Here is a 26,788-nt window from a genome sequence, read left to right as displayed (position 1 = left end):
TTGCAGAAATAGGAAAACTGATCCTTAAATTCATATGGAACTGTAGGAGGCCCCAGATCAGCAAAACAATATAGAAAAGGAAAATAGAAGTTGGAGAACTCAAAGTTCCTGATTTCAAAACTTACTACAATGCTACAGTAATTGGAACAGTGGAGTACTAGCATAAAGATAGATTTGTAGACCAATGGGGTAGAATCAAGAGTCAGGAAATACATCTGTGGCTAACTGATTTTCAACACGGACGCCTAAGACTGGTTAATGGAGAAGGTATCGTGTCTTCAATTAATGGTATTGAACAGCTGGATAACCGAGTGCCAAAGAAAGAAGTTATACCCTTACAACATGGATGAGCCTTGAAAACAGTATGCAAAGTGAAAGAAGACACAGTAGACCATTCATATGCAGTGTCTGAAACAGGCAGACCCACGGGGCCAGAAAGCAGACTGGTGGTTGCCAGAGCCTAGGGAAAGGAGGCGTGAGGATTTGAGTATGGGGTTTATTTTTTGAAGTGATAATGCTTTAAAATTAGATAGTGATGAAAGTTGTACAACTCTGAATATACTCAGAAGCATTGAATTGTGAACTTCTAAGAGGTGAATTTTGTGAACTGTATCTCAGTAAAGCTATTATTTTTAAAAAGGAGAAGTGCACAATTGTCAGCTCAGGGATGCACAGCTATTCTAGTATATTCTCTTATTCAAAGATCATATTCAACCCTATAATTAACATGTTTCTCCCCTAAGAACTCATCTTACCCTGTCATCCAGAAGTTCAGTGTAGACTATTTGTTAACAAACTGTGATACTTGTAATGGTTCCTTATTCTTAATCTAATCAGGTATTGTCACATCATGGCCAGCAGTTTGTAGTTACAGTTTTCTCTTTTATGTCAGTAAAACCTGTTCATCTGAGATATTTGTTATAGTATCAGTCTACATCCCTTTGGGCTGCGGTGGCTTGCTTTCTCATTTTCTTTTTTAGTTGGTGAACAATATCATGTTCTTCTGAATATCCTTTACTTTGTGATTTAGTAAGTCACGTGTTGTTTTAAATTAATAAGTCCTATATCAGAGGTTGGGAGAATAAATGGTTTAAGAGATTCTCTCAGCTAAAATTCAATCTTAAGTTGTTTCCATATGGAACTTTTAATTAAACCTCTCCTCAGAGATATCACTGTTCTGATAGCATATGGAAGTCCAGCTCTTACTTGCTTTTTATATTTTTCACATTTGGAGTGAAGAGTATTTTTTTTTAATGTTAGAATAAATATGCAATACTATTTATTAGTGTTCCTCCCCACCTCTTACATTGTGATTCTCTGTTCTGACTCTCTGTCTGCTCCTTTTTGGAAAGTTAACTGTGTGAACTATGATCTGTGTACTTTGCTGTATGTTTGTATTTATACTTCAGCCAGGAGTTGGGTTTTGTTTGTTTTTAAGTACACATAGGAAACCATACACAGATTATGAGGTAAGACTGGTGTAGCAGTCAGGAAGAGATTTTTCACTTCATCACTTGTCTTAGTGTTTTAACTTTTATAAGGAACATATTATCTTTGAAAAATAAAAGAGCAAACTTTACAGAAAAGAAAGTTATGTTGAGAGTTTTGCTGGAAAGACAAGATAATCTGTCCATGGTAGGATTTGGGGGATTTAAAATCAAACCTGAGTTTAAATGCTGACTCTGTTCTTTCCTTTTTCTTACTAAGTCTGCACAGCAGTGCATTTGGGGACTTCACCTCTCATCTAGGAAGCATCCCAATGCCAGCTTCATATCGCTTTTCTGGTAGTGTGATAACAGAAAGAACGTGTACTGGAGGATAAAAGTAGAAAGTAGAGGGGACAAGGTGTAGCCATCCTGGCCAATTCAGGGTACACACTCCTTCTTCTAGCAAGATGTCATACTTTGGTTAATTATACCCTTCATCCTGAATCCCTGCTCTTCACAGCCTGTTCTTCATGGTCAGTCTGAAGTCCTTACTCAAAAACCAGCTCTTTCCACTGCCAGACTCTAGTCTGCTCAGAGTGAATGCACGGGGTGCAGTCCCACCACGGGCTAACCGTGCCATGGTTGTTTTTAGAGAGGTAAGGCAGCAAACGTGCCTTCCTCCTCCCGGCTCTGACTGACTCCCTCTGTGTCTTGTGTACCAGGCGTTAAAGGAGATAGACGAAGTCGGGGACCTGCTGCACCTGAAGTATTCGCGCCACCGGTCAGTACCCCTCCTGGACAGGCCCTTCGATGAGACGACATACGAGGAAACAGAAGACTGAGCCTTTTTGGTGCTCCGCTGCAGGAACTCTCACTCACCCAGGAACTGCGTGTGGCCCCCCCGAGCCAGTGGCAGGAACCACACTTCCGTGGCCATCTCGCGTGCAAGACATTTCCTCAACTACTGACGGCGGCCACCTCCACTCTCAGCGGCGTTTTGTAAATAGTGAGAAACTGCTGCACATCCTTCCTTTGCTACATTTCACCTTTTAAAAAAAAAAAAAGAGGGTGACTCACTTTGCTTTTTTTTGTCTATTAAAAAAAAATTTTTATTTTATAACTATTCTACTTGTGAAATCACGCTGACCCTAGCCCGTCTCTGGCTGACCACACAGCCCGTTTCGCTCTTGCAGCCCCCTCCCACTCCTGGCCAGAGCTCCTGCTGTCCCTGGCTCTTCTTCCTGGGGAGCAGGTGCCTCCCACTCACCTCCAGTCCAGGTCTCAGAGGCTGCCAGCCTTGGAATCCCTACTGAGCCAGTCACGACACAATCCACCAGTGTTTTAAAGATGGCTGAAGTCTAGCCATGTAAGAAAGGCAGTCAAGACTGCCATTGCCGAAACTGCCCCCCTCCACTTGGAACTCTGTCTGGCCAGGAGCCTCTGAGGCTTGGTCTTTGTCCATTTTGTTCTGGTCACCAGAGGATAATCCTTCCTCACCTTCAAATGTTTCTCCGTAGTGGTCACCCTCTGAAGGTTATGTCCAGTTTCTGGGTGTTTCCCAAGCTGCGATCTGACAGTCCCGCCCCGTCTCTAAGACACGGAGATTGCGGCCACGTGCCACCCTGGTCAGACCTTGGTGCTGAAGCTGATGCCCAAGCTCTCTGCCCTCTGTGCAGAGCGGCCCCTCGGTGATCCTTCCTCCTTCCGGCACGAGAGGGCAGGGGCGGTATGGAAAGAGGTACTGGCTCCTCGTATCCACAGAACGTCTGGTTTGGTTATTACTGCTTTCTACTTTTCAAAATTATGACAGCCTCTGCCTGGGTCTGGGTCCAGATTAGGATTGAAACTGATAAAGGAAAATGTGGGTAAACCCTCTGTTCAGAAATCATTTGTCACGTAAGTAAGTAGCACTCTCCGAGTGATGTTGCTCTTTCGTCCTCACTGTCCTAGTGCAGTTCTCAGCTGGCATCTGGGCCTCAGGGGCTCCATCTCCTTCCGTTACCTCCTTGTTTCTCCCTGAGAAATTCTGAACACAGTTTTTCGCTAGCCTGAGATCCTCTTTTGACTCTGTTTTCATACCAGGCAAGGGAACGTCTTTCAGTGAGCTTTATACTGCTTGACCAAAGAACAAATCTGAAAATCACCATGTTAAAGTTCTTACTTTTTTTTTCCCATTGACCAAAGCTTAACTGAAGAGAACTTTGGACTGTTTTGTACGCAAGATCAGCTGTCTTTTAGTAGCCATCAAGTATTACAAGGGAAGGAGTGGAAACAGAATGGAAGAACTTTGTGTGAAAGCAGTTTTGTACATTTTTGAAATCACTCCTTTTATTGGAAAAAAAATTCTCAGTCCAAGTTCTTTCTAGGCATCTTGTCATCAGATGTATTTTTGTGCTGATATGTTTAGTGAAGGACATAAATGATGCTATTGCTGGTGAAGTTTTGTTCTCACGTCTTAAGTTATCATAGGTCATTCTCAGCATCTGAGAACCTTAAACCCTTGAAATAGTCTGAGGTTTTATTATACTTTTTTAAAGAATTAAAAAAAAAATTTAACCAGGTAGAGATGCAGGGACTGCATTTAGCATGTACAAGTTGGAGTAAAAAAGACTGTGGTGAACTAAGAAATTAGTCGTGTAAAATAAAATACATTACTAACATTTCCTGCACATCTAGATCCTCACCATAGAACCCCATTGGAATACCAGAGAGCTTTTGCTGGTATAGAGTTTGCAAAAGTCACAAACTTTAAACAATGAACTTAATGGCCAGTCTTTTATTTTGACTTGCATGAAGTCACTGCAACTTAAAAGTGTCAGTTATGGGCATTTAATATATATATATGTATCACTTTGCTATGCAGTTATTTCAGGATAAATGCAGTTAAGTTATAGGTTTATTTTGAAATGATAAAACTGTGATCTCACCAGGAACTCTACTTTCTAGAGGATAAAACATTATGCATAATGGTTGTCTCTTCCTGAAACTGTAATGTAAATCTAGGGTCCAGTCATATCACAAACACCATTACTTAACCACGTACTTGGGAAAATACAAGTGTATATAAATGAAGTCATTGGGAATGAGTAGAAACAAACCCGGAACAAGTAAGTGTTGTTCAGTACATGGTTTAACACAGCCTGCTTCAGGAATCTGATGGGATTCAAACAGGTATCTGCTAACCATTCCTACCAAAGCTGACCCATCAGAGTTAGTTGATAGAGGTGTGGCTAATCCTTTACTACTTTTTCTCATCCCTCTTTTCATGTAGCATTGTCTTCATCCATTTCAGGTTTATATGACCATTTTGTGCAGATTGCATCAGAAAACAGGAAGTGTATAACTAGGGGACATCAAAATCACATCCAAAGAATGGATCAAGTGGCAATGTCAGATTCTCCTCCCATCTTTAGTAAAAGCTTTGCCCTAGATATATGGTGTGTGTTTTGGAACAAGTAAATATTGAAAGGGAAGGTCCAGGGTTAAGGTCTTTGGAGCACCAAGCTTTTTGCTTTGCTTTGGAACATTTTTTGCCTTTAAAAAACATTCTGGTCTCTGGAGCCCAGAGTACTGCTCACTCATTTGAGGAACTTGACACCTTTAGTCTTTTCATCACTATGTTAAACTTTTGTGATGAGGTATTTCAGTTGGTCAAACAGGCTTCTTCCTTATGTGCTCATGGAAGGTGAACAGAAGTAAGGGACACAGCTGCTGAGGGCTGTGTGTCTGCCTGGTGCCTTTTCAGAAGCCAAGGCCGTGTTTATTCCCTCACGCCTCCCTTTCCAAATTGATGAGGATCTCTGGCAACCTGTCATACTAGGTTAGGCAGCAGCACGGAACTGCTAGTCACGTGAAGAAAGAGGATTTGGCTTCTTCTTGCTATGTATGAATTTGTGGCAAAACCACCTTCAGAAGTTTGAATAGAATTGACTGTTGCCCAGTTTTCTCTTTTTTTTTTTTTTGCCACTCCGCCTGGCATACAGAAGTCTAGTTCCCCAGTCATGGATCAAACCCGCGCCTCCTGCAGTGGAAGCGTGGAGTCTTAACCACTGGACTGCCAGGAAAGTCCCTTCTGGTTCTCTTGTAATAATACAAAGAGTTGCTGTGACCGCATTCCCAGGGTGTCTCTTGATGTTCTAGGTAAGCCAGAATAGGTTTTAATCTCTACTTGCTATAACCTATGTGGTTAGAAAAGATGAAAGAGTTCTTTTCCTCTGTCCACTGTCAGGAACGTCAAGAATTGTTGAGCACTTCACACAGGCAAAATCAGTGTGGCCCCAAGGGGTGATGAAGGGGGAATTATGAAAATCACAGGATTCGTCTTGGCTGCTGAGCAGCTGTCTGCTTCAGTGCACCCTCAGCCTATAGATTGATATGCTGCTACCTGCCTAACATGGAAGCGCAGTGCCCAGTAAGCATCTTAATCTGTGAAGCCCGTTAACCAAAATACCTTCCAGCCTCTCCTCAGTGTTACCTCCATGAAGCACAATGTTCAGACTCCTAGCCAGTTGCCATGTGCCCAGATAGCTAAGTTAGACGGCTGGCTTCCTGCCTTATCGTACGGAAGAAATGTCAGGACTCGCCAATAATCCTTTTGCTCTTAATGTGTAAAAATTTCATTGCCCCTTTAGTCATTTCCAATACTTCTAAGCACCTTTTTTTTTTTTTTTTTTTTAAGCACCTTTTCCTACAGATTGAGCCTTTTCTAGGGAGGAAACTGAAGGGGCTAGCTCGAGCCCTTGTTGGAAATGTTTTTTCTAGTCTCTGCTGAGTTTGGAGTTACCACATTCCCAGTCATTCTTGGGGAGGACTTGGGGGAGCTGTGGTCAAGGTCTCGTTTACTATGGAGTACACATGATAAATGGCCTTATAAACTGAGATTCTTTGTGGTATGATGAGTTTATTCAACTGACCGTAAAGAATTCAGTGGTTATCTTAAACTGCCGTTACTATGTTTTTAATGAAGCATACCCAAAGCTCTGTTCTTTTGGAGCAGTTGTGGGGAGGTTGAATGAAAGGTAAAGGTTATCGCAGCGCCCTGACATTGTGCCAAGTGCCCTGCCTTGTTGCCGTCTGCATGGATAGTGGATCCTCCCATAGACAAGGGGCCTGGAGCCCACCCACTCAGTGTCTGCTTTTTCCACCACGGTCCCGGAGTTCGTTGTGCACAGCTTTGTCGCTTGGCCCAGGTCTTCCTCAGAAGTGTGGGACATATCCTTGGCTAGGGTGGAATGTCTTCACCCTTAGCATTAGGTCTTGTTCCCTCAGATGTTAAGGGTTGTAACAGTAAAAAGCATCCTCAGTGGTTCTTCAGAGGAGACTAGTGAGGTCACCAAGTCAGCCAGCATGCCCACACAGTCTTAATGATCCCTCTCTGGATAAAGGCAGCTAACATTAAGAGAAGGGGGAAAGATAAATGAAGAATAGAGACGTAGCTTATGGGGAGCTGAGCTCTTTTATTTTGTTGGCCTGTATATTTTTCATTCCTGAAAAACTGGAATATGCAAGAGGTGCTGTGATAACCCTTCTCCAGCCCTGTAATGCTCATATAATCTGAGAAAGAGAAGGGAAATATATGCATTAATTTTTTTAAGATTTAGTATTGTGTTAAAATGTCACCCTGTCTTCCTTCCTTGCTGAATGATTTTTTTTGTTTGTTTGTTTTTCATTTGTTAGATGATGGTTGAGCTATAAGTAATGGCTTGGGGGAGGTATATCCATTCTGAGAGTGTATGTTAAGAGCTGAAGGGGAACTACTTGAGATGACTTAAGAATCATCCCATGCAAATACATTGTTTTGCTCCAATAAAATACTCGAAAAGCTGTATCTGCCTTTATTCATTCAACCAATAAACACTGCGTACTGTTTCCATGCCAGGCACTGTGCTTTGTGTCACTCAGTCGTGTCCGACTCTTTGCAGCTCCATAGACTGCAGCCCGCCAAGTTCCTCTGTCCATGGGACTCTCCAGGCAAGAATACTGGAGTGGGTTGCCGTTTCCTTCTCCAGGGGATCTTCCTGACCCAGGGATCGAACCTATATCTCCTCTACTGGCGGGCAGATTCTTTACCACTGAGCCGCTTGGGAAGCCTGAGAGGAATTCATACAGGGAGTCAAAAGGAAGAGGGGAGAGACTTTTGGGTTCACAGTAGCGGGAACAGTAATAGAACAAGCTAAGATTTTAACAACATAACACCCCCTCTTCCCACCTTGTACTTTGTCTGAGTCATCACAGCATTCAACCAATAAATACCGAGTGCTGCTTCCAGGCCAGGCACTGCACTGAGCATCACCAATAACCGCAACAAACAAAAAAGTTAGGGTTCCTACTTTGAAGTAAACAAATAAGCACATGAACCAAATTTACATTAGAGACTGCTAAGTGCAGTGAAGGAAAGGTAAACGACGCGAGATGATTGGAACCAGTGCCTGGTGTAGACAAAGGTGATAGAGGAAACTTTGCTAAGGAGTGGAGAATCTGGAAGAGTGTGGCCGACGGTCCCTGAGTAAAGGACCAGTGGTGAGGGGGCTCACGAGCAGGTGGTGGAGGCCTGCTGCACAGGCTGTCCTGGTGAGTTTATCTCACTGGGAAAACGAGTGAAAACCTCTAAGCATTGGAAAGAATATCCCCTAGCATGCTTTTTTGTAGACAGTGACAAGTTGAAAAAATTTGTATGGAAATGCAAAGGACCTAGAATAGCCAAAACAGTTTTGTAACGGTACTGATACTGTGTATATGTGCTCATGTCTGACTCTGTGGCCCCCATGGACTATAGCCCACCAGGTTCCTCTGCCCATAGAATTTTCCAGGCAAGAATACTGCAGTAGGGTGCCATTTCCTACTCCAGGGGATCTTCCTGACTCAGGGATTGAACCTGATTTCAAAACTTTGTGCAAAGAAAACTGCAGTAACCAAGAGTGGTATCAACCAAGAAATTGATATTAGTCATATAGAGGAATAAAACAGAATAGGGAGTCCAGAAATAGACCCACACATGTATGGTTAGTTGATTTTTGATACATGCCAAGTTAATTCAATGGGAAAAGGACCTTCAACCCTTACATAACAATTAAATCATAGATCTGAACATAAAAAATATGAAGCTTCTAAGAGAAACTATAAAAGAAAATCTGTGACTTTGGATTAGGTGGCAATGATTTCTTCAGACACAAAAAAGAAGGCTCAAAAAATGCTGATAAACTAGGAAAGCATAACAAAAATGTAGGTCACAGACTGGGTTAAAATATCCACAGAACATATATCTGACAAAGGCTGTCTAGAATGTATAAAGAATTCTTAAAGCTCAGTAAGACTGTTGAGTAAAAAATAGGCAAGAGATTTGAACAGACACTTCACAAAAGGAATACTAGTGGCCAGTAAGCACATGGGAAAATGCTCAGTATCACTGGTTATTAAGGAAATGCGAATTAAAACAGCAATAAGATGCTACCACTCATCCACCTGCTGGAATTGCTAAATTTAAAAAGAATTACAGTACCAAGTGTTGATGAAGGTGGGAATGCAAAAAGGTGCAGCCATTTGAGAAAACAATTTGGCAGTTTTTTGACAGCCGTTTCATCCAAGAGAAGTGAAAACATATCCACAGAAGAACTGGCACTTGAATATTCATAGCTGCTTTATTCATAATAGCCCCAAAATGAAAACAATCCAAATGCCATCATAATTAACAGGAAAAGAAGCAAAATGGTCATGTGATGGAATACTACTTAGCTGTGAAAAGGAATGAACTACTGACAACTAGATGGAGGAATCCCAACCATGCTCAAAGAAAGAAGCCAAGCAAAAGAATAAATAAAGATTGTATACAAAATTCTAAAAAGGCCAACTAACCTATGATGACAGAAAGTGGAGAAGTGCCTACCAGGAGCCAGGCGTGGGGAGGTCGGGATTAACTGAACAGAGGGACTGTTAAACGATAGTTTTTCAAAAAAGAAGAAAATCTTGACTCTCTTACAGATGTAAAAATGAAAGATTTTATTTCACTCATTGATGAGGAAACTGTCAAGTGTATTACAACCAATTCAAAGGAAATTAGAAAACAAACCTTGTGGGGCAGGAATATTAAATGTACAAATGACAAACGGATTTCTTTCACACTAGGGGTGGTAGGTCAGTTGAACCTCCACAGGACAGGACAGAATTTGCATTTAAATAGAATTATTTTGCTTTTCTATTAGTTACCTATAACGTATGAAGTCGTGAAAGAGCTCCAAGACAATGAAAGACTAGAATCAGATAACTCAAAGGATGTACTGTAGACAATGCATTGTTTTCCACTGAAGCATGTTTATTCTTCCTGCAGTTCACCAAAGGAAACTGGAGTCCTGAGAAGTTTCTGTACTATGATGATGGTAGTGATTACCTGGTGTGTACATTTGTCAAAATTCATTCAACTGCACAGGTAAAATGAGTGTGTTTTAGCCTTCCCTCAGCTTCTCTGACCTCCAAGTCCCAGTGGGCTGATGCAAACACTTGTTCCTTTGGGGAGGGAGAGGACGCCAGAGCAGAGAGAGACAGTCAAGAGCAGCTTTGGGGCGAGGTCCTGGTTCCCCGTCAGAGGATACACACAACAGTACCTTCGAGCTATTGTGCAGGTGTTGAAACCCCTTCCAGGCGGGAAAAGTTAGCAAATTTGGAAAACTCGGCAGTGGCCACAGGACCAGAAAAGGTCAGTTTTCATTCCAATCCCAAAGAATGCTCAAACTACCGCACAATTGCATTCATCTCACACGCTAATAAAGTGATGCTTAAAATTCTCCAAACCAGGCTTCAGCAATACGTGAACTTCCAGATGCTCAAGCTGGTTTTAGAAAAGGTAAGGGAATCAGAGATCAAATTGCCAACATCCACTGGCTCACCGAAAAAACAAAAGAGTTCCAGATAAACATCTGTTTCTCCTTTATTGACTATGCCAAAGCCTTTGACTGTGTAGATCACAATAAACTGTGGAAAATTCTGAAAGAGATGGGAATACCAGACCACCTGACCTGCCTCTTGAGAAACCTGTATGCAGGTCAGGAAGCAACAGTTAGAATTTGACATGGAACAACAGACTGGTTCCAAATAGGAAAAGGAGTACGTCAAGGCTGTATATTGTCACCCTGCTTGTTTAACTTATATGCAGAGTACGTCATGAGAAACTCTGGGCTGGAAGAAGCACAAGCTGGTATCAAGATTGCCAGGAGAAATATCAATAACCTCAGATATGCAGATGACACCACCCTCATGGCAGAAAGTGAAGAAGAACTAAAAAGCCTCTTGATGAAAGTGAAAGAGGAGAGTGAAAAACTTGGCTTAAAACTCAACATTTAGAAAACTAAGATCATGGCATCTGGTCCCATCACTTCATGGGAAATAGATGGGGAAACAGTGGAAACAGTGGCTGACTTTATTTTTCTGGGCTCCAAAATCACTGCAGATGGTGACTGCAGCCATGAAATTAAAAGATGCTTCCTCCTTGAAAGGAAAGCTATGACCCGCCTAGACAGCATATTAAAAAGCAGAGACATTGCTTTGTCAACAAGGGTCTGTCTAGTCAAGGCTATGGTTTTTCCAGTGGTCATGTATGGATGTGAGAGTTGGACTATAAAGAAAGCTGAGCACAGAAGAATTGATGCTTTTGAACTGTGGTGTTGGAAAAGACTCTTCAGAGTCCCTTGGACTGCAAGGAGATCCAACCAGTCCATCCTAAAGGAGATCAGTCCTGGGTGTTCATTGGAAGGACTGATGCTGAAGCTGAAACTCCAATACTTTGGCCACCTCATGAGAAGAGCTGACTCATTGGAAAAGACCCTAATGCTGAGAAAGATTGAGGGCAGGAGGAGAAGGGGACAACAGAGGATGAGATGGTTGGATGGCATCACCAACTCAATGGACATGGGTTTGGGTGGACTCCAGGAGTTGGTGATGGACAGGGAGGGCTGGCGGGCTGAGGTTCATGGGGTCACAAAGAGTCGGACATGCTGAGCGACTGAACTGAACTGAACTGATGGCTCCTCACTACCTGTTCCAAACCCACCCCACCTGCCCTGTATCTCGGGGCTCACAGTCCCTAACAGCCCCATCCAGGCCTCTAAAATCGTCACTGCCACTCAGTTTCTGATCGTTACCACAAGCTGACTCGGACTCTCTACACGGGAGGATCCTGCACGAGTGCCTGGCTGGAGGGCCTGGGTGGCCCCACTCTTTTACCCAGGATGACAGGGCAGGGCAGGATCTTCCGACCACTCCCTCAAACGTGGCTAGCTGCTGTCCTGGGACTTGATACTCACACCCGAGTCTCAGCTCTCTCCTGGTTCTTGAAGTTCTCAACACCAGGGGGCGGGAATTGGGTGCAGAGTAGCATGTGTTTTTCAGGTCTCCACCTCCCGCAAGGGAGCTGGGGGAGTCCTGGGGGAGTGACTTCCAGGCCTTCCTTCCCCAAGCCAACCTCCCTTGGTTTGGGGCACATTTGCCCAAAATCTGAAGGCTCCCGCGTCTTGGGCTGCGGCGCGTCCCTTGCCCGCGAGGCCCTGGCGGTCCGTGAGCCCCGGCGTGGCCCACCGAGCGCCCGGGGAGGTTGGAGGCGACCCCGGCGGGGTCGCAGGGGAGGACTGGAGAGCGCGGCCGTGAGGCCGCCACTTCCCCCGAACAGGAATTCGCTTGGGGCTGCGATGGCGACCGCGGCGGGGACCGAGGGCGGGGAGACGGGCGGATCACAGGGAGCCTCCCGCTGGCCCAAGACGCGTCCGCGAGTGCGGGCGGCCAGTCCTCCGGGGAGGGCGGGAGACACCCCAGGGCACCGGCAGGGAGAGCCGCGCGGGCGCCCCCGCCGGGCCGGGACCTGAGCGTCCTGCGAGCCGCGCGCCCCCGCGGAGCCGCCGGCCCCACACTCGGTGGAGGCGGCCGGGAGGCGCGGGGGCCCCGGGCGGAGCCTCCTCGGGAGGGAGAGGGTACGGCGCCTCCCGGCCGCGCGGGGCTCCTCCTTGACGCGGTTCTGCGGGCGGGGGCCCCGGCCGGAGCCGCGCGAAGCTGGCGGAGGTGAGCGGAGGGGCGCGCGCGGTCCCTGCTCCCCCGACCCCCGAGGGCGGGCAGCCGGGGCCCTGCACCGACGTCCCCCAGCATCCGGCGCTGGCCCGCTGCGCCCGACCTGCGGGGGCCCCCACCCCCGGGGAGAAACTTCACTTCTGGGCGGAGTGGGGCGCGGAGTTACCCCGGAGCCGTCAGGTTTCTTCTCCCGTCCGCCCGCCGCGTCCCCGCGGCTGCCTGGCCCTGAGCGAAGTTCGCCTGCAGCTGTGCCGGCCCCGGGCGCTCTCCGAGAGGAGGGTCGGCGAGGACCACCGCCCTTTGCGGGCCGGCGGGCGGCGGTTGCTGAGGTTCCGACGGTGCAGCTACCCCGCCCCGGTGCAGCCTCTTCAGCCAGATCTGCAAAGGATTTGAGTCCTTCGGGGTGTGAATTGAGAGGTGTGGTAGTATGACCCTGATGCCGGGAAAGATTGAAGGCAGGAGGAGAAGGGGACGACAGAGGATGAGATGGTTGGATGGCATCACCGACGCGATGGACATGACTTCGAGTAAACTCCGGGAGTTGGTGATGGACAGTTGGCGTGCTGCAGTCCATGGAGTCGCAAAGAGTCAGATACGACTGGGCGACTGAACAGAACTGACTGAGGTCGTAAGTGGGGGCCTCCAACTGGTGGGTGGGACCTTTGTATTACTAGGAGCTTGGACAATCAGAAGAGACCAGTAAGAGGTAGAGGAACGCTTTCTGGGAGCAAGGGGGCCTATGAGTGGACTTTTGGATAAGATCGAAGACAGAGGAGTGAGACCAAGAGTAGTTTCTGTGCTGTGCTCAGTCGTGTCTGACTCTCTGCAACCCCATGGACTGTAGCCCACCAGGCTCCTCTGTCCGTGGGGATTCTCCAGGCAAGAATACTGGAGTGGGTTGCCATGCCCTCCTCCAGGGGATCTTCCCGACCCAGGGATGGGACCCAGGTCTCCCGAATTGCAGGTGGATTCTTTACGGTCTGAGCAGCAGGGAGAGAAATCACTGTCTGTTAAAACCCTGTCCTTCCATCCCTAGGGATCTGCAACCCAGCCGTTCCCTCTGGACTGCAGTGGACACTCATCCCATGGGAACAGAACCTGCCAGACTTGTTCCGGGGTTTGCAGGAGCAGGCCTGTATGATAGGGGTCCTGCCCTTCCCCTGTGCCTGGCAATTCCAGGAGGTGGCCAGAATGGTCCTCCTTTTCCAGACTGAGGGCCCAAGGTGGGTGCTGGAGAGCGCTGTGAAGTGAGAGAGCCCCAGCTTGGGACCTTCTTGGTGCCCAAGTTGCTGAGGTGGCTCCAGAGGCAATGGGAAGAAGGAACCTCCCACCACTGTTTTGGGGCTTCCCTGGTGGCTCAGTGGTAAAGAATCCACCTGCAATTCAGGAGCCACAGGAGACACAAGTTCGATCCCTGGATCGGGAAGGTTCCCTGGAGGAGGGCATGGCAACCCACTCCAGTATTCCTGCCTGGAGAAGCCCATGGACAGAGGAGCCTGGCGGGCTACAATCCATGGAGTCCCAAAGAGTTGCACATGACTGAAGCGACTTAGCATGCACACACTGCATTTTCAGGGGGTCTCTGTGGACCACTGTTTATGCATCTGTTTTTCACAGCTGCCCTCCCTCCTAAGGAGATTTTTTTTACTCTATTTTGTTCTAAGTACCTCCCCCCATACTGTCTGTTTATGCACTATGGCCCTTTGGAGTGTTACAAACCATTGTAATACTTCGATTTTATTTATTTATTTATTTGCCTCTTCCCCGATATCTATCTTTTGCCCTTGTTGAGAGTACATCCTATAGACCAAGGGTTTTCAGCCTTCACACTGCAGTCATTTTGGGGTTGTCCAGTTCTGTGCTGTAACATTGTAGAATGTCTAGCAGTATCCCTGGCCTCTACCTACTGGGTGCCTGTAGCACCTACCCCCCCCCACCCCCCCCCAACAGAACCAGACATTTTTCCCTGAGAGATACCCGCCCTCCCACCCGCTGTTGGGAGCCACTGCTGAAGACAAATCCAGAGGAACCAAACAGCCTCTGACCAGTTCCACCTCATGGGTGGAGATGGCAGTGGAAATAAAATTAATTAATTGAATTGGCATTTTTCTAGCCATTTGGCACAAATGCTTTAGTATTGTACCTACAGCGTTATATTGCAATTGTTTTTACTATGCTTGCCAGATCTTCCCCCAGGGCCAGCCTAGAGGATGAGTTATTTCAGAGCCAAAGTCACATTCCCATCCCTAGTGTAGAGCCTGGCATGCCTGCTCAATGGTGTCCAACTCTTTGCAAGCCCAGGGACTGTAGCCCGCCAGGCTCTTCTGTCCATGGGATTTCCCAGGCCAGAATACTGGAGTGGGTTGCCATTTCCTCCTCCAAGGTGTCCTTCCAACCCAGGGATAGAACCCGGGTCTCCTGCATTGCGGACAGATTCTTGACTGTCTGAGCCACCAGGGAAGCCCATCTTCTATTCAGGTTAGGAGCAAAACGCCACCCAAACAGCCACAGGGCCTAGCATTTTGTGCTCCTAGTCTTTTTATCCTCATCTGATAGGCAAGGAAACTGACAGTGGATCCAGTAACTCATCAGTCAGGATACAAACCCAGCTTTGCTTAATTCTCCAGGCCCTGGGCACCTAACCCGGGCACCCACCACCTCCTTGGCTGGCAAGGGAAGACCTTGAGGTAGGGCAGAGGGGAGTTGGGGGCTTGCAGCTGCAAGAGGATGATGGAGGTTAGAACTGGCCAAGAGAGAAGAACCGAGAGAGGGCAGCTGTTCTGCTGCAAGGACTGTCCTGCAGGAAGGATCCCCCCCCCCTGGGGCAGAGCTGGGGATGCTCATGCTGCGGCAGCAGGGGCTCACCCATGGTGGGAGGAGGCGCTTTGTGAGAGCACAGGCTGAGATGAAGGACTGGACACAGAGGAAGGAGCTTCCCCAGGGATGCTGTCCAGGGCAGCATCATACATGTGTGTGTGTGTGTGTGTGTGTGTGTGTGTTGGGGCAGGGGCGGGGGATGCTTGGCAATTCAGTCCTTGTCCATCGTCCAGCCAGTTACCCGGCAGCAGGGCCTGGACTGCAGGAGGAGCCTGGGGGGTTGAAAGGTCTCACCTGCCAAGTCTCACCTTGCCCTCTGCCACCTCCAGCTCCTCCGCACACCTTGACTATGCCCTTCGTTCCCCCTCCAGACCATCCTTCTCACTCTGAGAGGCTGGAACCACTGGCAAGCGAGGTGACGGAGAGAGGGAGGGTCAGGAACGGGGGCCCGGAGGCATGGCTGCTTAGCCGCCCCAGGCAGGTTGCAGCCTCCTCGCTGGATCTCGGTGTCCTCACCTCTCCCCTGCCACTGTCACCTCATTCGATGGTTCCAAGGACCAAACGGAAGGATGGATGAGAAAAGCAGGGCATCCTGCTCTAGTGGTTTGATCATTTGACATTCTGCACCCATTCTGGAGCGGCAGGCAGTGAGCCAGAGGGTGCAGCCCCTGCCTGGAGCTGGCAAAGCACAAGAGTTGAGAGCACAGGTTCTCCGGCCGGATCATCTACCTCCAGACCTGATCTGCCAACCCCCTATGTCAGGCAGTCAGGCAGTTCAGTCGCTCAGTCGTGTCCGACTCTGCGACCCCATGGACTGCAGCACGCCATACCTCCCTGTCCATCACCAACTCCCGGAGTTTACTTAAACTCATGTCCATTGAGTCGGTGATGCCATCCAACCATCTCATCCTCTGTCGTCCCCTTCTCCTCCCACCTTCAATTTTTCCTAGCATCAGGGTCTGTTCAAATGAGTCAGCTCTTCACATCAGGTGGCCAAGGTATTGGAGTTTCAGCTTCAGCATCAGTCCTTCCAATGAACACCCAGGACTGATTTCCTTTAGGATGGACTGGTTGGATCTCCTTGCAGTCCAAGGAACTCTCCAACACCACAGTTCAAAAGCACCCTGTGTAACCCCGAGCAAGTTACTTCACCTCTCTGATCCTTGGCTGCCTCCTCTGGGAAGTGAGGATGATGCTAGGACCTGGAATGTGTCAGTAACTACAGGGTGCCCGGTAGCAGTGGCCCCGTGCAGAATGACAGTGTGGGTTCTCTAAGCGTTCTGAGATGGCAGCAGCAGAGCGATGAGCCTGGCGCAGGTATACAGGTCACACAGCCTGAAGTCAGCCCTGGTGTTGGAGGGTGTGCTCCGAGGTCTCCACGGTGGGCCGAGGGTGGGCTGGGTTAGAACAGCACACGCCAGCAGGAAGGGTGACGTCCAGCCCTGTCTCTCTGCCTGTGGTCCTCTGGCCATTGACTGCTGGGACCCCAGCACCTCCGGGAACCTGGGGTGACTCTGTGCAGCCTGGCTCTGGAGGGGCGCACCTGGGCCTCAGGAGCAGGGAGTCAGAGGAGGTGGGGTGCTGGGCTGCACCTGGCAACTGGGTTTCATTATCTGGAACAAGTTCCTGACCCCGGAGAGGAGAGGGGCTGGGGGGCTGTGAGGGAGGCTCAAGCAAGGCAGTAAGGTTTTGTGGAGGGGGGTGGCTCTTGTGTTTACTGGAAACACCGTCAGGGCTGCCCTGACAACCCAGGGAGTGTATGCGTGGGCCCGTGTGTGTGTGATAGAGAGAGGAGCAATGGATGGTGGGGCTATAACTTGGTATATATCTGTGTATCTCATGTTTATCAGGGTATTGGCACCATCCCCCCGAAAGAATGGAGTTGTGTATTTGTACACATGGAAAACTCCACATTTGAGCATAACAGATGTGGGAGATGGCCCCGTGGGATAGAGCAGGTGTTCTTACACAGGCTGGAGCCTCAGCATTTGCTTGAGAACATCCTGGAGGTATGTATACTGCCCAGTCATCCTGCCTCAGTGGTGGGGTGGCAGATGTGGTCTTCAGACCAAATAAGATGTTAAGAGCCAACTGTGATGGCTAGAGGGGTGCTGCCCTCTCTCTCTCTCTCTCTCTCCGATAACTATCTATCACCTCCCCTCGGTGACATTCACCGCACGCTTGCCGTGTGCCAGACGCCATTCTAGCCCTGCAATCCTACAGATAGGGACGGCCAGCCATTTCCCTAATTTACAGGGGGAGCAACTCAGGGAGATTAAGTAACCTGCCCAAGGTCACACGGTAAGTGTCCAAGTTGGGGTTTGAAGCCAGGCGATGTGGCCTCCAGCCTGCACTCGTTACCCCACGTTCAGGGACCAGACAAGAAGGTGAAAGCGGAGGTGCTCTGCATGCCGCGGTGGTTGCCCTTGAGGGGTTACTGGCCTCAGCGTCTGCACTGATGCCCCGGCGTTGAGATCCAGCAGAGCTGCACGTGAACGCGAGCTCCCTTAGTGTAACCTGCGAGATCTTATATAAATCCCTCGCCCTCTCTGAGCCTCCATAGCCCCTTCATTAACACAGAGATAGTCACTCTCACCCCTCAGTGTTGCTGGTGGTCATTCAATCACACAGCAGTGATTTACTGAGCACCTGCGGGGTGCCAGGCACCGTACTGAGCACAAGATACATGTGAGCAAAACAGAGACATTTCTTCCTGCACGGGGCTGACACTTACTAGCTGGAGGAAGTGTCGGGAGACATGTAAAGGACCCAGCCCCGGCCTGGTGTGGAAAACGTGCTCAGACGATGCTCGGGTGCTCTGCCCACCTCCCCACGGTCCTCACTTCCCGTTGTCTGAGTGCTTTCGCCAGCCCTGGGACCTGCTCTGAGCTGTTCATGGCAAGCCGGATGTGGCTGGAGTGCAGATCCTCTCCCCCACCCAGCCTCCCTCAACCAGTGACTGATGGGGTAACTGGGGGGCCCAGAGGGAGGTACCCTAGTGGTCCACTGTGGTCACTGGCTTCATGGAGCATTCTTTATTAGCCGCCTCCCTTCCCCTACTCACTCTAGGACTCCCCCTTGGTCTCCAGGGATTACCTCCCAAAGGAACCACTTCCCTTGAAGCTTTGTCTCAGGGTCGGCTTCTCAGGGAACCCAGACTAAGTCCAGATATCCCCTTCCACCCTGGGGCGTTCCCCAGGGGCTGATACAGGGCAGGAGACTCCCAGAGAGGAAGGGAAGGTGCGTGGCTGTGAAGCTGAGCCAGAGCTTCCTATGGGCTCTGCTCATCATCTGGTCTGATGGGGCACCAGGGTGGGGAGGGCTGGAAATGGACACTTTGAACGCCCACTGGACACCAGCTCTGTCCCATTGCTGTTTCCGTTTACCGATGAGGCACTCACTGAGGTTACACACCTGCCGGGGTCCCACAAGTCAGAAAGCAGGCCACCACTGGGCTTCAGACCCGGCAGCCTCCAGAGCAGGGTTTCTTAACTATAGTACTGTGGACATTCTAGGCTGGAAAAATCCTTGCTGTGAAAGTGAAAGGGCTTCTCCGGTGGCTCAGTGGTAAAGAATCCGCCTGCAATGCAGGAGACAGGAGAGGCGGCTTCGATCTCTGGGTCAGGAAAATTCCCTGGAGGAGGAAATGGCAACCCACATGCATTGTAAGATCTCTAGCTTCTACCCAGTGGATGCCAGTAGCACTCCCTCCTGTGATAACTATTAATACCAACATCACTGCCAAACGGTGAAACCCGGTGCTTATGCCCACAAGGCTGAGCCGTCTGAATCAGCTGGAAAGGCTGCAGACCCTGAACTCCTCTCCCCCAAGTCTTCCTTCTCTGTGCTCAGAGGCTGCAGACAGGAACAACTACACGCAAAGTCGCAGGGACAGGTAGGAATTATGGGTGGGAACTGCTAGGAAGCCATGATCTGGGGAAGCCCCAGGCCTCCAGGACTGGCCAGTGAAGGTGTTGGGCTGTTGCCCTACTCCTCTGTCCATCCTTTACTCATCCACCCTGGCTATCTGGACCAGAAGAACACTTTCACTCAGGGAGATTTCAAGCACCGGTTGAGACGGGCCCAGGGCCGCCCTGGGACCAGGTGTTTAGGGCAGGAGCCTTGGAGCCAGGCATCTGGGGACCACAGAGGGAGGTGGTCAAAGGGGAGAGATGCGAGAAATCAGACTGATTCAGCCCCTGATTTGTGCAGTAGACTCTCAGCGCTCTCACCTGTAGGGCTGGATGGTTAAGAGCATGGGCTCTGGGCCCAGGCTGCCTGGTTCAAATCCTGGTTCTCCCACTAAATGTCTGTGTCACCCCAGGCAAGTTACTTGCCCTTTCGGCACCTTAGTTTACATCATCAAAATGGAGATGACAGCTAGCACTGATGTCTGAGGGATGTTGGGAGGATGAAGCAAGCAGTTAAGTGTTTAGAATAGTGCTGGGCGCACATTGGATGCTGTGGAAGTGTTTGATAAATAAAATTCTGACAGTCCTTCCAGGCAGGAATTATTGTCCTCATTTTGTTGAAATCACCAGATTGAATGAGCTAGTAAGAAGGAGAACTGGGATTTGAACCCAAGCTGATCTGACTCTCCAGATCCATGTTTTCCAGTGCTACCACACTGCCCGACTAGGAGGTGGGAGGTGGGGTCAAGGCTGTGGCCTGGGTGAAGCAGGGCCCAGAGGCTCCCGGCCCCTGAGGCTCACGGGGCAGAGCTGGACAGGCTCGTTCTGCCCTGGTGTAGGGACCTGGGCAATGGGGCTGCAGTCCAGAGGTAGGTGCTAAGCTCCTGGTGTTCCAGTCTGAGCAGAGAACACCAGAGAAAGAGCCAGAGACATCCAGGATCTGCTTTCACTCACTATTTGAGCTGCAGCAAGGACAGTCCCAGTGCAGACCTCATGGCACTGGCCGGCGGAGGGAATGGGCTGGCAGACAGATGGACACACACATGACCTGGAAATCCGGGCCCCGGGTGGGCAGGCAAAGGAAGGTATAGCTGTGATCAGGGATGCCAGGGAATACAGCCCCCACATGGATGGCTTGGGAAGGCCAGGTGGCAGGGGGGCGTCGGAGGGGCAGGGTCCAGGCCCACTGCCCACACCCGCGTCAGGGCTTTCTGAGCCCCCTGCCCTGACCTGGGAGGGCCGGAGCATCTGTTCTCTGACGAGGGTCCCGGGGGGATTCTGAGGCAAGTGTCTGCGAACTGGACTTTGGAGTTGCTGCATTGAACACCTCCCTTCCCCGCCAGGCCACCATTTCTTCCATCTGTGGATGAGGGGGTTGGATCGTGTCTCTTCCATGTGTAGAAACCTGATTTGAGCCCTCCTCCTCATGCCTCACATAGGCCTTATGTCACCCGAGCGCTTTGGGGGCATCTCCCACCCTCTGAGGTGTCAAAGCAGACGTGTTTGGCTTTAATTAGTTTATTATTTGGCTGTGCTGCGTCTTGGCTGTGGTGCTCGGGCTCTTCCTAGTTGACCCACAGCATGTGGGGTCTCAGCTCCCCGACTAGGGATCAAACCCGTGTCCCCTGCGCTGGAACGCAGATTCTTTACCACTGGACCACCAGGGAAGTCCCCAAACAGACATATTTGGGTGCATGGTCACAAGGTGAGTGTGACCTGGTCTGCCCCCAGACCTCCTACTTCCCCCCTGCTCCTCACCCCCTCCCAGCCTTTTCCAGGCCCACATGGGCCTTGACCTCAGGCACCTCCCCACCCCTCTGTCCCTCAGGTCTTGGCCTCCCCAGATCCCAGCTCTCCCAGAAAAGAGGAGGAGACCCCTCTTGCTCTCCAGGGCCCACCTCCAGGCAGGGCCATGTCAACACAAACGTCGGGCGCTCCCTGAATCAGCACCCCTGGTCCTAGACAAGATGCCCTCACCCGGGACCCTGGAGGGCACTCCCTTGCTGCTGGAGCTGCAGAAATTGCCGGGATTGGCCAATACAGACTTGAGTGCCCTGAACCCCAACATCCATTTGAGGGCTACAGGGGTGGCCATGAACCTAGAGGATTTCTGGAGAGAAGTTGGGCTCAACAGCTCAGCTCTGAAGTCAGGCATCTCATCCTGTATTCCGGAGGACAGGGGTCCTGTGTGGGTCAGACAAGGTGACTCCCGTGCCCCACCTGTGGAGTAGGAGGAGTCAGGCTTCCTCACTTCTTAGCGCAGACCATCACGTGGCTCTCCCAGTCTCTATTGCCTAGACCATGTTGTCCAGTCACTCAGCTGTGTCCGACTCTTTGCAACCCCATGGACTACCATATGCCAGGCTTCCCTGTCCTCCACTATCTCCTGGAGTTTGCTCAAATTCATGTCCATTGAGTTGGTGATGCTATCTAATCATGTCTGGTTAGACCATAGCAAGGGGCAAACAGCACCAATCTGGCAGAGCTGTCATGAGGACCAAATGAGCAGAGAATGTTTCTTGAGCTGCAGGGGGTTCCTGAAATAGGGGCAGAGGCCAAGCAGAAAGCCCTGAAGGTCTGATCTTCCCTGCCCAGGCCCACTTCTTGCTGTAGGCCCCTGAAGGAGAATAGAGTAGATGGCCCACCAGAGGGGCTTTATGGGAGAGAAAACTAGAGAGGTTGGTGGAATTCCAGCCTTCTAGTTTTCACTGTCAGCCCTGAATCTCTAATAATTCCTGCATTTTGTGTATTCCTGCATCTACAGCTTACAAAACACTTTCACTGAAAGAGAAAAAAGACCACAAAAATATAAAACACATTCTAAAGTTGTTTAAAAGTGTGTGTGTATGTATCTGTATATCTAAACTTGGAGTGTTAATCACCAAAATGTTACCTGTCAAAAACGGAATATGAGTGATTTCCCTTTTCTTTATGTTTTGTTGGCCCCCCCCAGAAAAAATTTGTCCTTTGACCTCATATTACTTCATAATAGCCCCAAAGTGATGTTTTTTAAGCTCACTTTCACATAAATGATTTCATGTTACTTATTTTCTGTGCAAAAGTGGTGAACAAGAGCCCTTCCCCGGGCTGCTGTTACACTTGGTCTCATTTTCTGGCCTTACAATGAGGAAATGGAGGTTCAGGGCTGTTGGTGGCCCCAGAAGCTGGGCAGCCTGCGGGCTGCTGGAGCCAGAATTCAAACCTAGCATCTCATAAACGAGTGGATCTCCAACCTGGCACATGTTAGAACCATCACACCTGGTCCTGTCTCACACTAGTTAAATCTGTCTGTGGTGAGGTCAGGGAGTCAGGAATCTCCCGCGAATTCTGATACAAGGCCAGCGCTTAGGCTCTGACCCCACTTGCCCCAGGGAGGCCAAGAAGGTTGACCAGAACAGGCTGGTTTAGAGAAAGGGTTGGACCTCTCCCTCTGACCCTAGACTTGTCATCTCCCTTCCTGGAGTCTGACTCTGAGCCCTCCCTCCTGGCCGGGTGTGTCTGTCCCTCTGCAGGCGACCATCGAGGTGGTGGCGGAGCCCCAGGCTGACCTGGAGATGGACCGGATGGCTGAGCCCAACAATCGCTGGTCCGAGGGCGCCCCCCGCTGGCTGCCCGCTGAGGAACTCTTCCGGCCCCTATTCTGGGGCTGCTCAGAGGGCAAGGAAGGGAGGACCCGTCTCAAGGGCAGAGCCCCGGGGTGGGGGGCGAAGAGCAGGAAGAGGAAGAGGACCGCCCTCCAGAGGACAGTGAAGGTGAGGACCAGGAGGAGGACAGTGAGGAGCACGGTGGAGATGACCAGGAGCCGGGCTTCCGTGGGGCCGCAGGAGGCTGGGAGCAGGGCCCGCTGTCCCCCGGAGACTGGGCCTTCGAGGAGCCTGATCGCTGTGGTGAGCACCCCCATCTTCACCTCCCTGGCTGCTGCCCCTGGAGGTCCTGAGCGGAAATCAGGGTGACAGCTTCCTGGGCAGGGGCAGTTGTGGAGGTCTGCAGCTTAGGCCCTGTACCAACACCATCATCTGCTCAATAGTAACACCCAAGGCTTGCAAAGGCTTTTTTAAAAAAAAACATTTGACTCTCACAATAGCCCTGAGATCCCCTAAGCAAAACAGGCATTTGTTAATAATATATTTATTCACATCTATCAGTTTTCCAACAAATTAAGAAATAATTATAAATCCCACCACTCATAACTGACCTCATTTTCAGACGGTATGAGTCTAAAGCCAGGGTCTGCTGCTTACCAGTTGAGTGACCTTGGGCAAGTTACTTAACCTCCCTGGGCCTTGGTTCCTTCCTCTACAAAATGGGGATGGGCGCAACCCTTACTCCATGGAACTAAGTGTAGAGAGTGGTGAGTTAATGCTTTTAAAGTCTAAGTACATAGTAAACAAAGTATTGGCTATTGTTATTTTAGAAAACAATATAACAACACAGACTGTTCAGAAAATATCACCTGAAGCCTGCCCCCCCACCATGACAGGCATTTTTATTTTTGTATATTGCAGTTCTGTTTTTCCCTGGGTACAGACATGTTTCACACAGTGTTACAGCTCTACTTCCCAGAGCCCTAGTGTCTCATCATTGGTTCAGACTAAGTCATAGCAGGCTTTCCCTGTTTCACCAGAGTCCTGTAAATTAAGAGGCAGAATTTTCATGATTTTCAACATCTCTTCTATTGATTTTTCTTAGTCACTTGGTGCCAGCCTGTTCAGACCTGCCTGGGAGATGAGGAGAGGCCCGGGCGTGTGTGTTCAGTACTTAAGGGGTTCCACTAAGAGCCCTGGTGCATTTCAGGTCCCTCAGAGCAGGACTGGGTCACTAACGTGGGGAGCGGGGACATTCTTTAATACCCCGAGTGCTAGGGAAGTATCATCAACTATGGTTTTGATTGACATAAAACAGTAGCTTAAAGATGTCGGGGGGCTTTTCCAAGGCCCCCCAGCAGTGATCAGGCGGCCTCCAGGTAGCTTTGCTCTGTTGCTGAGTGGGCATGGAGTGGGTGGCTGGGGTTTGTGGCGCCTCCTGCATTTGCCCGGGTGTTCGCTGCTCAGGGGTGCCCAGCTGAGCAGGTGAGTGGGGCTGAAATTCAACCCCTGCTTCATCTGCTAGGGGAGTCCTGGCCCCAGGGCTGTGTTCTCCCGAGGAAGGCGGTGCCTTTTGCTAGTTCACACCAGGGCGCCTTGTGGTCTTTGCCCACTCACCCCTGGCTCCCTGCCTTGACCCAGACTATCAGCTTCGGGAGGAGTGGAGCCCCTGGTCTCCCTGCAGTGGGAGCCGTGGCGGCCACAGCCAACGGAGGACTCTGCGAGTCCCGCGCCTGTGACCTGCCCCCTGCCCTGGTGAGATGAGCCCCAGCGCCTGCAGAGGGGGTGGCTTGCCCTGGGGCTTGGTCCCGGGGGCGTGTGGGTGTCTGAGCCTTGCACAGCGTGTACCCAGGAGAGGCGAGCCAGGAAGCTCACAAACATGGTGGTCCTGCCCCGTCCCCGGTGCTGTGGGCACCGCGAGCCTGGTGACGGCTGGCGCCCACCGGGGGAACAGACATGCCCCGTGGCACCACCAGCCTGGTCTCCTCTCTTCCCCATGACACTGAGGACAAGGACCCCTTGGGCCTCCCCAGTGAGGGGCAGCAGCCCCTGGCCCACGATGCTATGGACATGCTCAGCCCAAGTCAGTGTGAGGGGCTAGCCCTGGCTGCTGGGGGTCTGGAGGAGAACCTCTCTTGGAAGGGTGGAACTTCACTGCACCGGCAGGAATAGTGCCTCCTGGATGCAGAGCACATCTTCCAGCTGGAAGGGACCATAGCACTTCTGAGCCCCACCCCTCACCAGGCCCACTGGCCTTTCCCAGCCTGATATTCCTGCCGGGAAGGTCTTGGGGGGGGGGGGGGCCACAGAGCTTGGGAGATCATCCAGTGGAACAGAACAGGACAGGGACCTTCTGGCTTGCCCGCCCTGGTCACTCTTGGATGCTCCTGGCGAGCTCTGTCTGGGGAGCAGGTGCTATCAAAACCGGCCAGGGTGCAGAGGTCCAGGACCCCTCCTTTCCAGCAGCGAGGAGCAGGCCACGCTTTCGCCAGCACACTCCCCATCTGTGTCTCTGGTGCTGACCTGCACCCCGCAAGGAGGCAGGCAGCTGCTAGCAGCCTCCCTGCAGTTGACTCCTGTTCTCCATGCTGCAGAAGCTCGCTGAGCCTGGAAGGGGAGATTCCCAGAAGACTAAGCCTGGTCCCGGCCCTCAAGGGTCTTAGAGGGAAAGACACACAGACCCAGCACTGCCAAGTGGGCCCCAACGGTCAGGAGCAAAGAGGAAGGAGCAGTTTGTTCTCTGCGGTCAGAGAGGCCACATTTCCCAACAGAGGGAGAGGGGAGGAGGGCGGCATAGACAGAGGGGCCGCTGGGGGCCCAGAAGGATAGAGTGAGCCTGAGAAGGGTGAGGTTAAGAACAAGAATGGGCCAGTGAGAGTGGTTAAAACAGGGAAACATTTTCTTACCAGGCGGCTGAGACAGCTGTCCCTGCCCCCTACCACCCCAGCTCGTTCCCCAAGATCCCAGGATCTTTCCCACCATCCAGCATCTAAAAGGACAAAGGGTAGCTCATCAGGGCTTGCCGGCCCCTTCCTCCAGCCCCTGGGCCCTTGTCCATGCGGTCATAGCCTGTTGCTTCAGCTTGCCTGGGTGGCGATGTGTGGTCTCTCCCAACTGTGTTGGCCAGGTCGTTCTGCCCTCGACTCGGGAGTGGGTCCCTCCCCGCCTACCCCTAAGGTGCCTCCCAGCCACACCTTTGTATGGTCCTTGAGCCACCTCCACCCCACCCAGGGGCTGACCGGTCCCTCCTTCCTCCCCCTTCGCCTGACTTCTGCAGATATGGGCAGTGGTGAGAAGTGGCTGAACGGCAAGAGTGACTTCCTGGCCAAGTACCTGAAGTCAGGTGCTGTGGGCCCTGCCCAGCTGCCCGTGCGCGTACCCGCCGGAGGCCGTGTCCAGCGCCGTGAGCCTGCGGGACAAGCACCAGGGCCGCAGCTTCCGCCGGAGGGACGCCAGCGGCCGCACGAGCGCCTGGACGTGGACCGGCCCACAGCCCACTTCTGCCTGCGCTCTCTGCAGCACGCCGGCCGCCCAGCACTGCTGCTACCACGCGGGCAGCCGGCTGCTGATCCGGAGCAAGGGTGCCGGCGCCCCCGACCTGGTCAGCACCGACGTCTCGCCCGAGCTGCACTTCAAGGTGAACACGCTGCTCTGGATCCCGTGTAAGGCGGACTGCAGCCGCTACCACGCGGTGTGGACCCCCAACAATGGTCGGGCCTGCGCGGACAACCCTCCCGAGGAGGAGTACCTGGCCCAGTTGCAGGAAGCCAAGCAGTACTAACGAGGGGCTGCCGCGCAGGACAACGCTTCCTCGCAGGCCCCCCACCTTCGCCCCACCTCTGCCCAGACCTGGTGAGGCAGGCCTGGAGTCTCGAACCCTCTGCCTGGGAACCTGGGGCGGGCAGGTCAGCGCGGTGTGGGGTCAGCCGAAGGGTGAGTAAGGGGCCCAGGGTGAGGCCAGAGCCCCGCCCCCCCAGGAGCCCAGGGGGAGGTCAGAGCCCCG

At 51.1% G+C, this 26,788-nt stretch overlaps 2 protein-coding genes across 2 annotated transcripts in view; both read left to right on the top strand.

Annotated features, from left to right (window-relative positions):
* Positions 1–7,252, top strand: part of SPTLC2 (serine palmitoyltransferase long chain base subunit 2) — a 98,461-nt gene extending 91,209 nt beyond the window's left edge. The window contains exon 12 of the mRNA XM_065940717.1: positions 2,150–7,252. Within this exon, the coding sequence (XP_065796789.1) occupies positions 2,150–2,269 (120 nt within the window). The 3' untranslated portion in view covers positions 2,270–7,252. The remainder of the gene's footprint in view (positions 1–2,149) is intronic.
* Positions 7,253–20,895: 13,643 nt separating this feature from the next.
* On the top strand, positions 20,896–26,566 carry ISM2 (isthmin 2). The gene is given in 10 exon segments (XM_065942050.1): positions 20,896–20,906; positions 21,030–21,393; positions 22,714–22,897; positions 22,900–23,088; positions 24,427–24,520; positions 24,762–24,868; positions 26,063–26,121; positions 26,123–26,240; positions 26,243–26,300; positions 26,302–26,566. Coding segments are annotated over 10 exon segments (1,449 nt in total).
* The last annotated feature ends 222 nt before the right edge of the window (positions 26,567–26,788 follow it).

The sequence above is a fragment of the Muntiacus reevesi genome, chromosome 7 (assembly GCF_963930625.1).
Source record: "Muntiacus reevesi chromosome 7, mMunRee1.1, whole genome shotgun sequence".
In the NCBI taxonomy this organism is placed as follows: Eukaryota; Metazoa; Chordata; class Mammalia; order Artiodactyla; family Cervidae; genus Muntiacus; species Muntiacus reevesi.
Note: the sequence above shows the minus strand (reverse complement) of the source record. Positions and strands in the feature narration are given on the sequence as shown.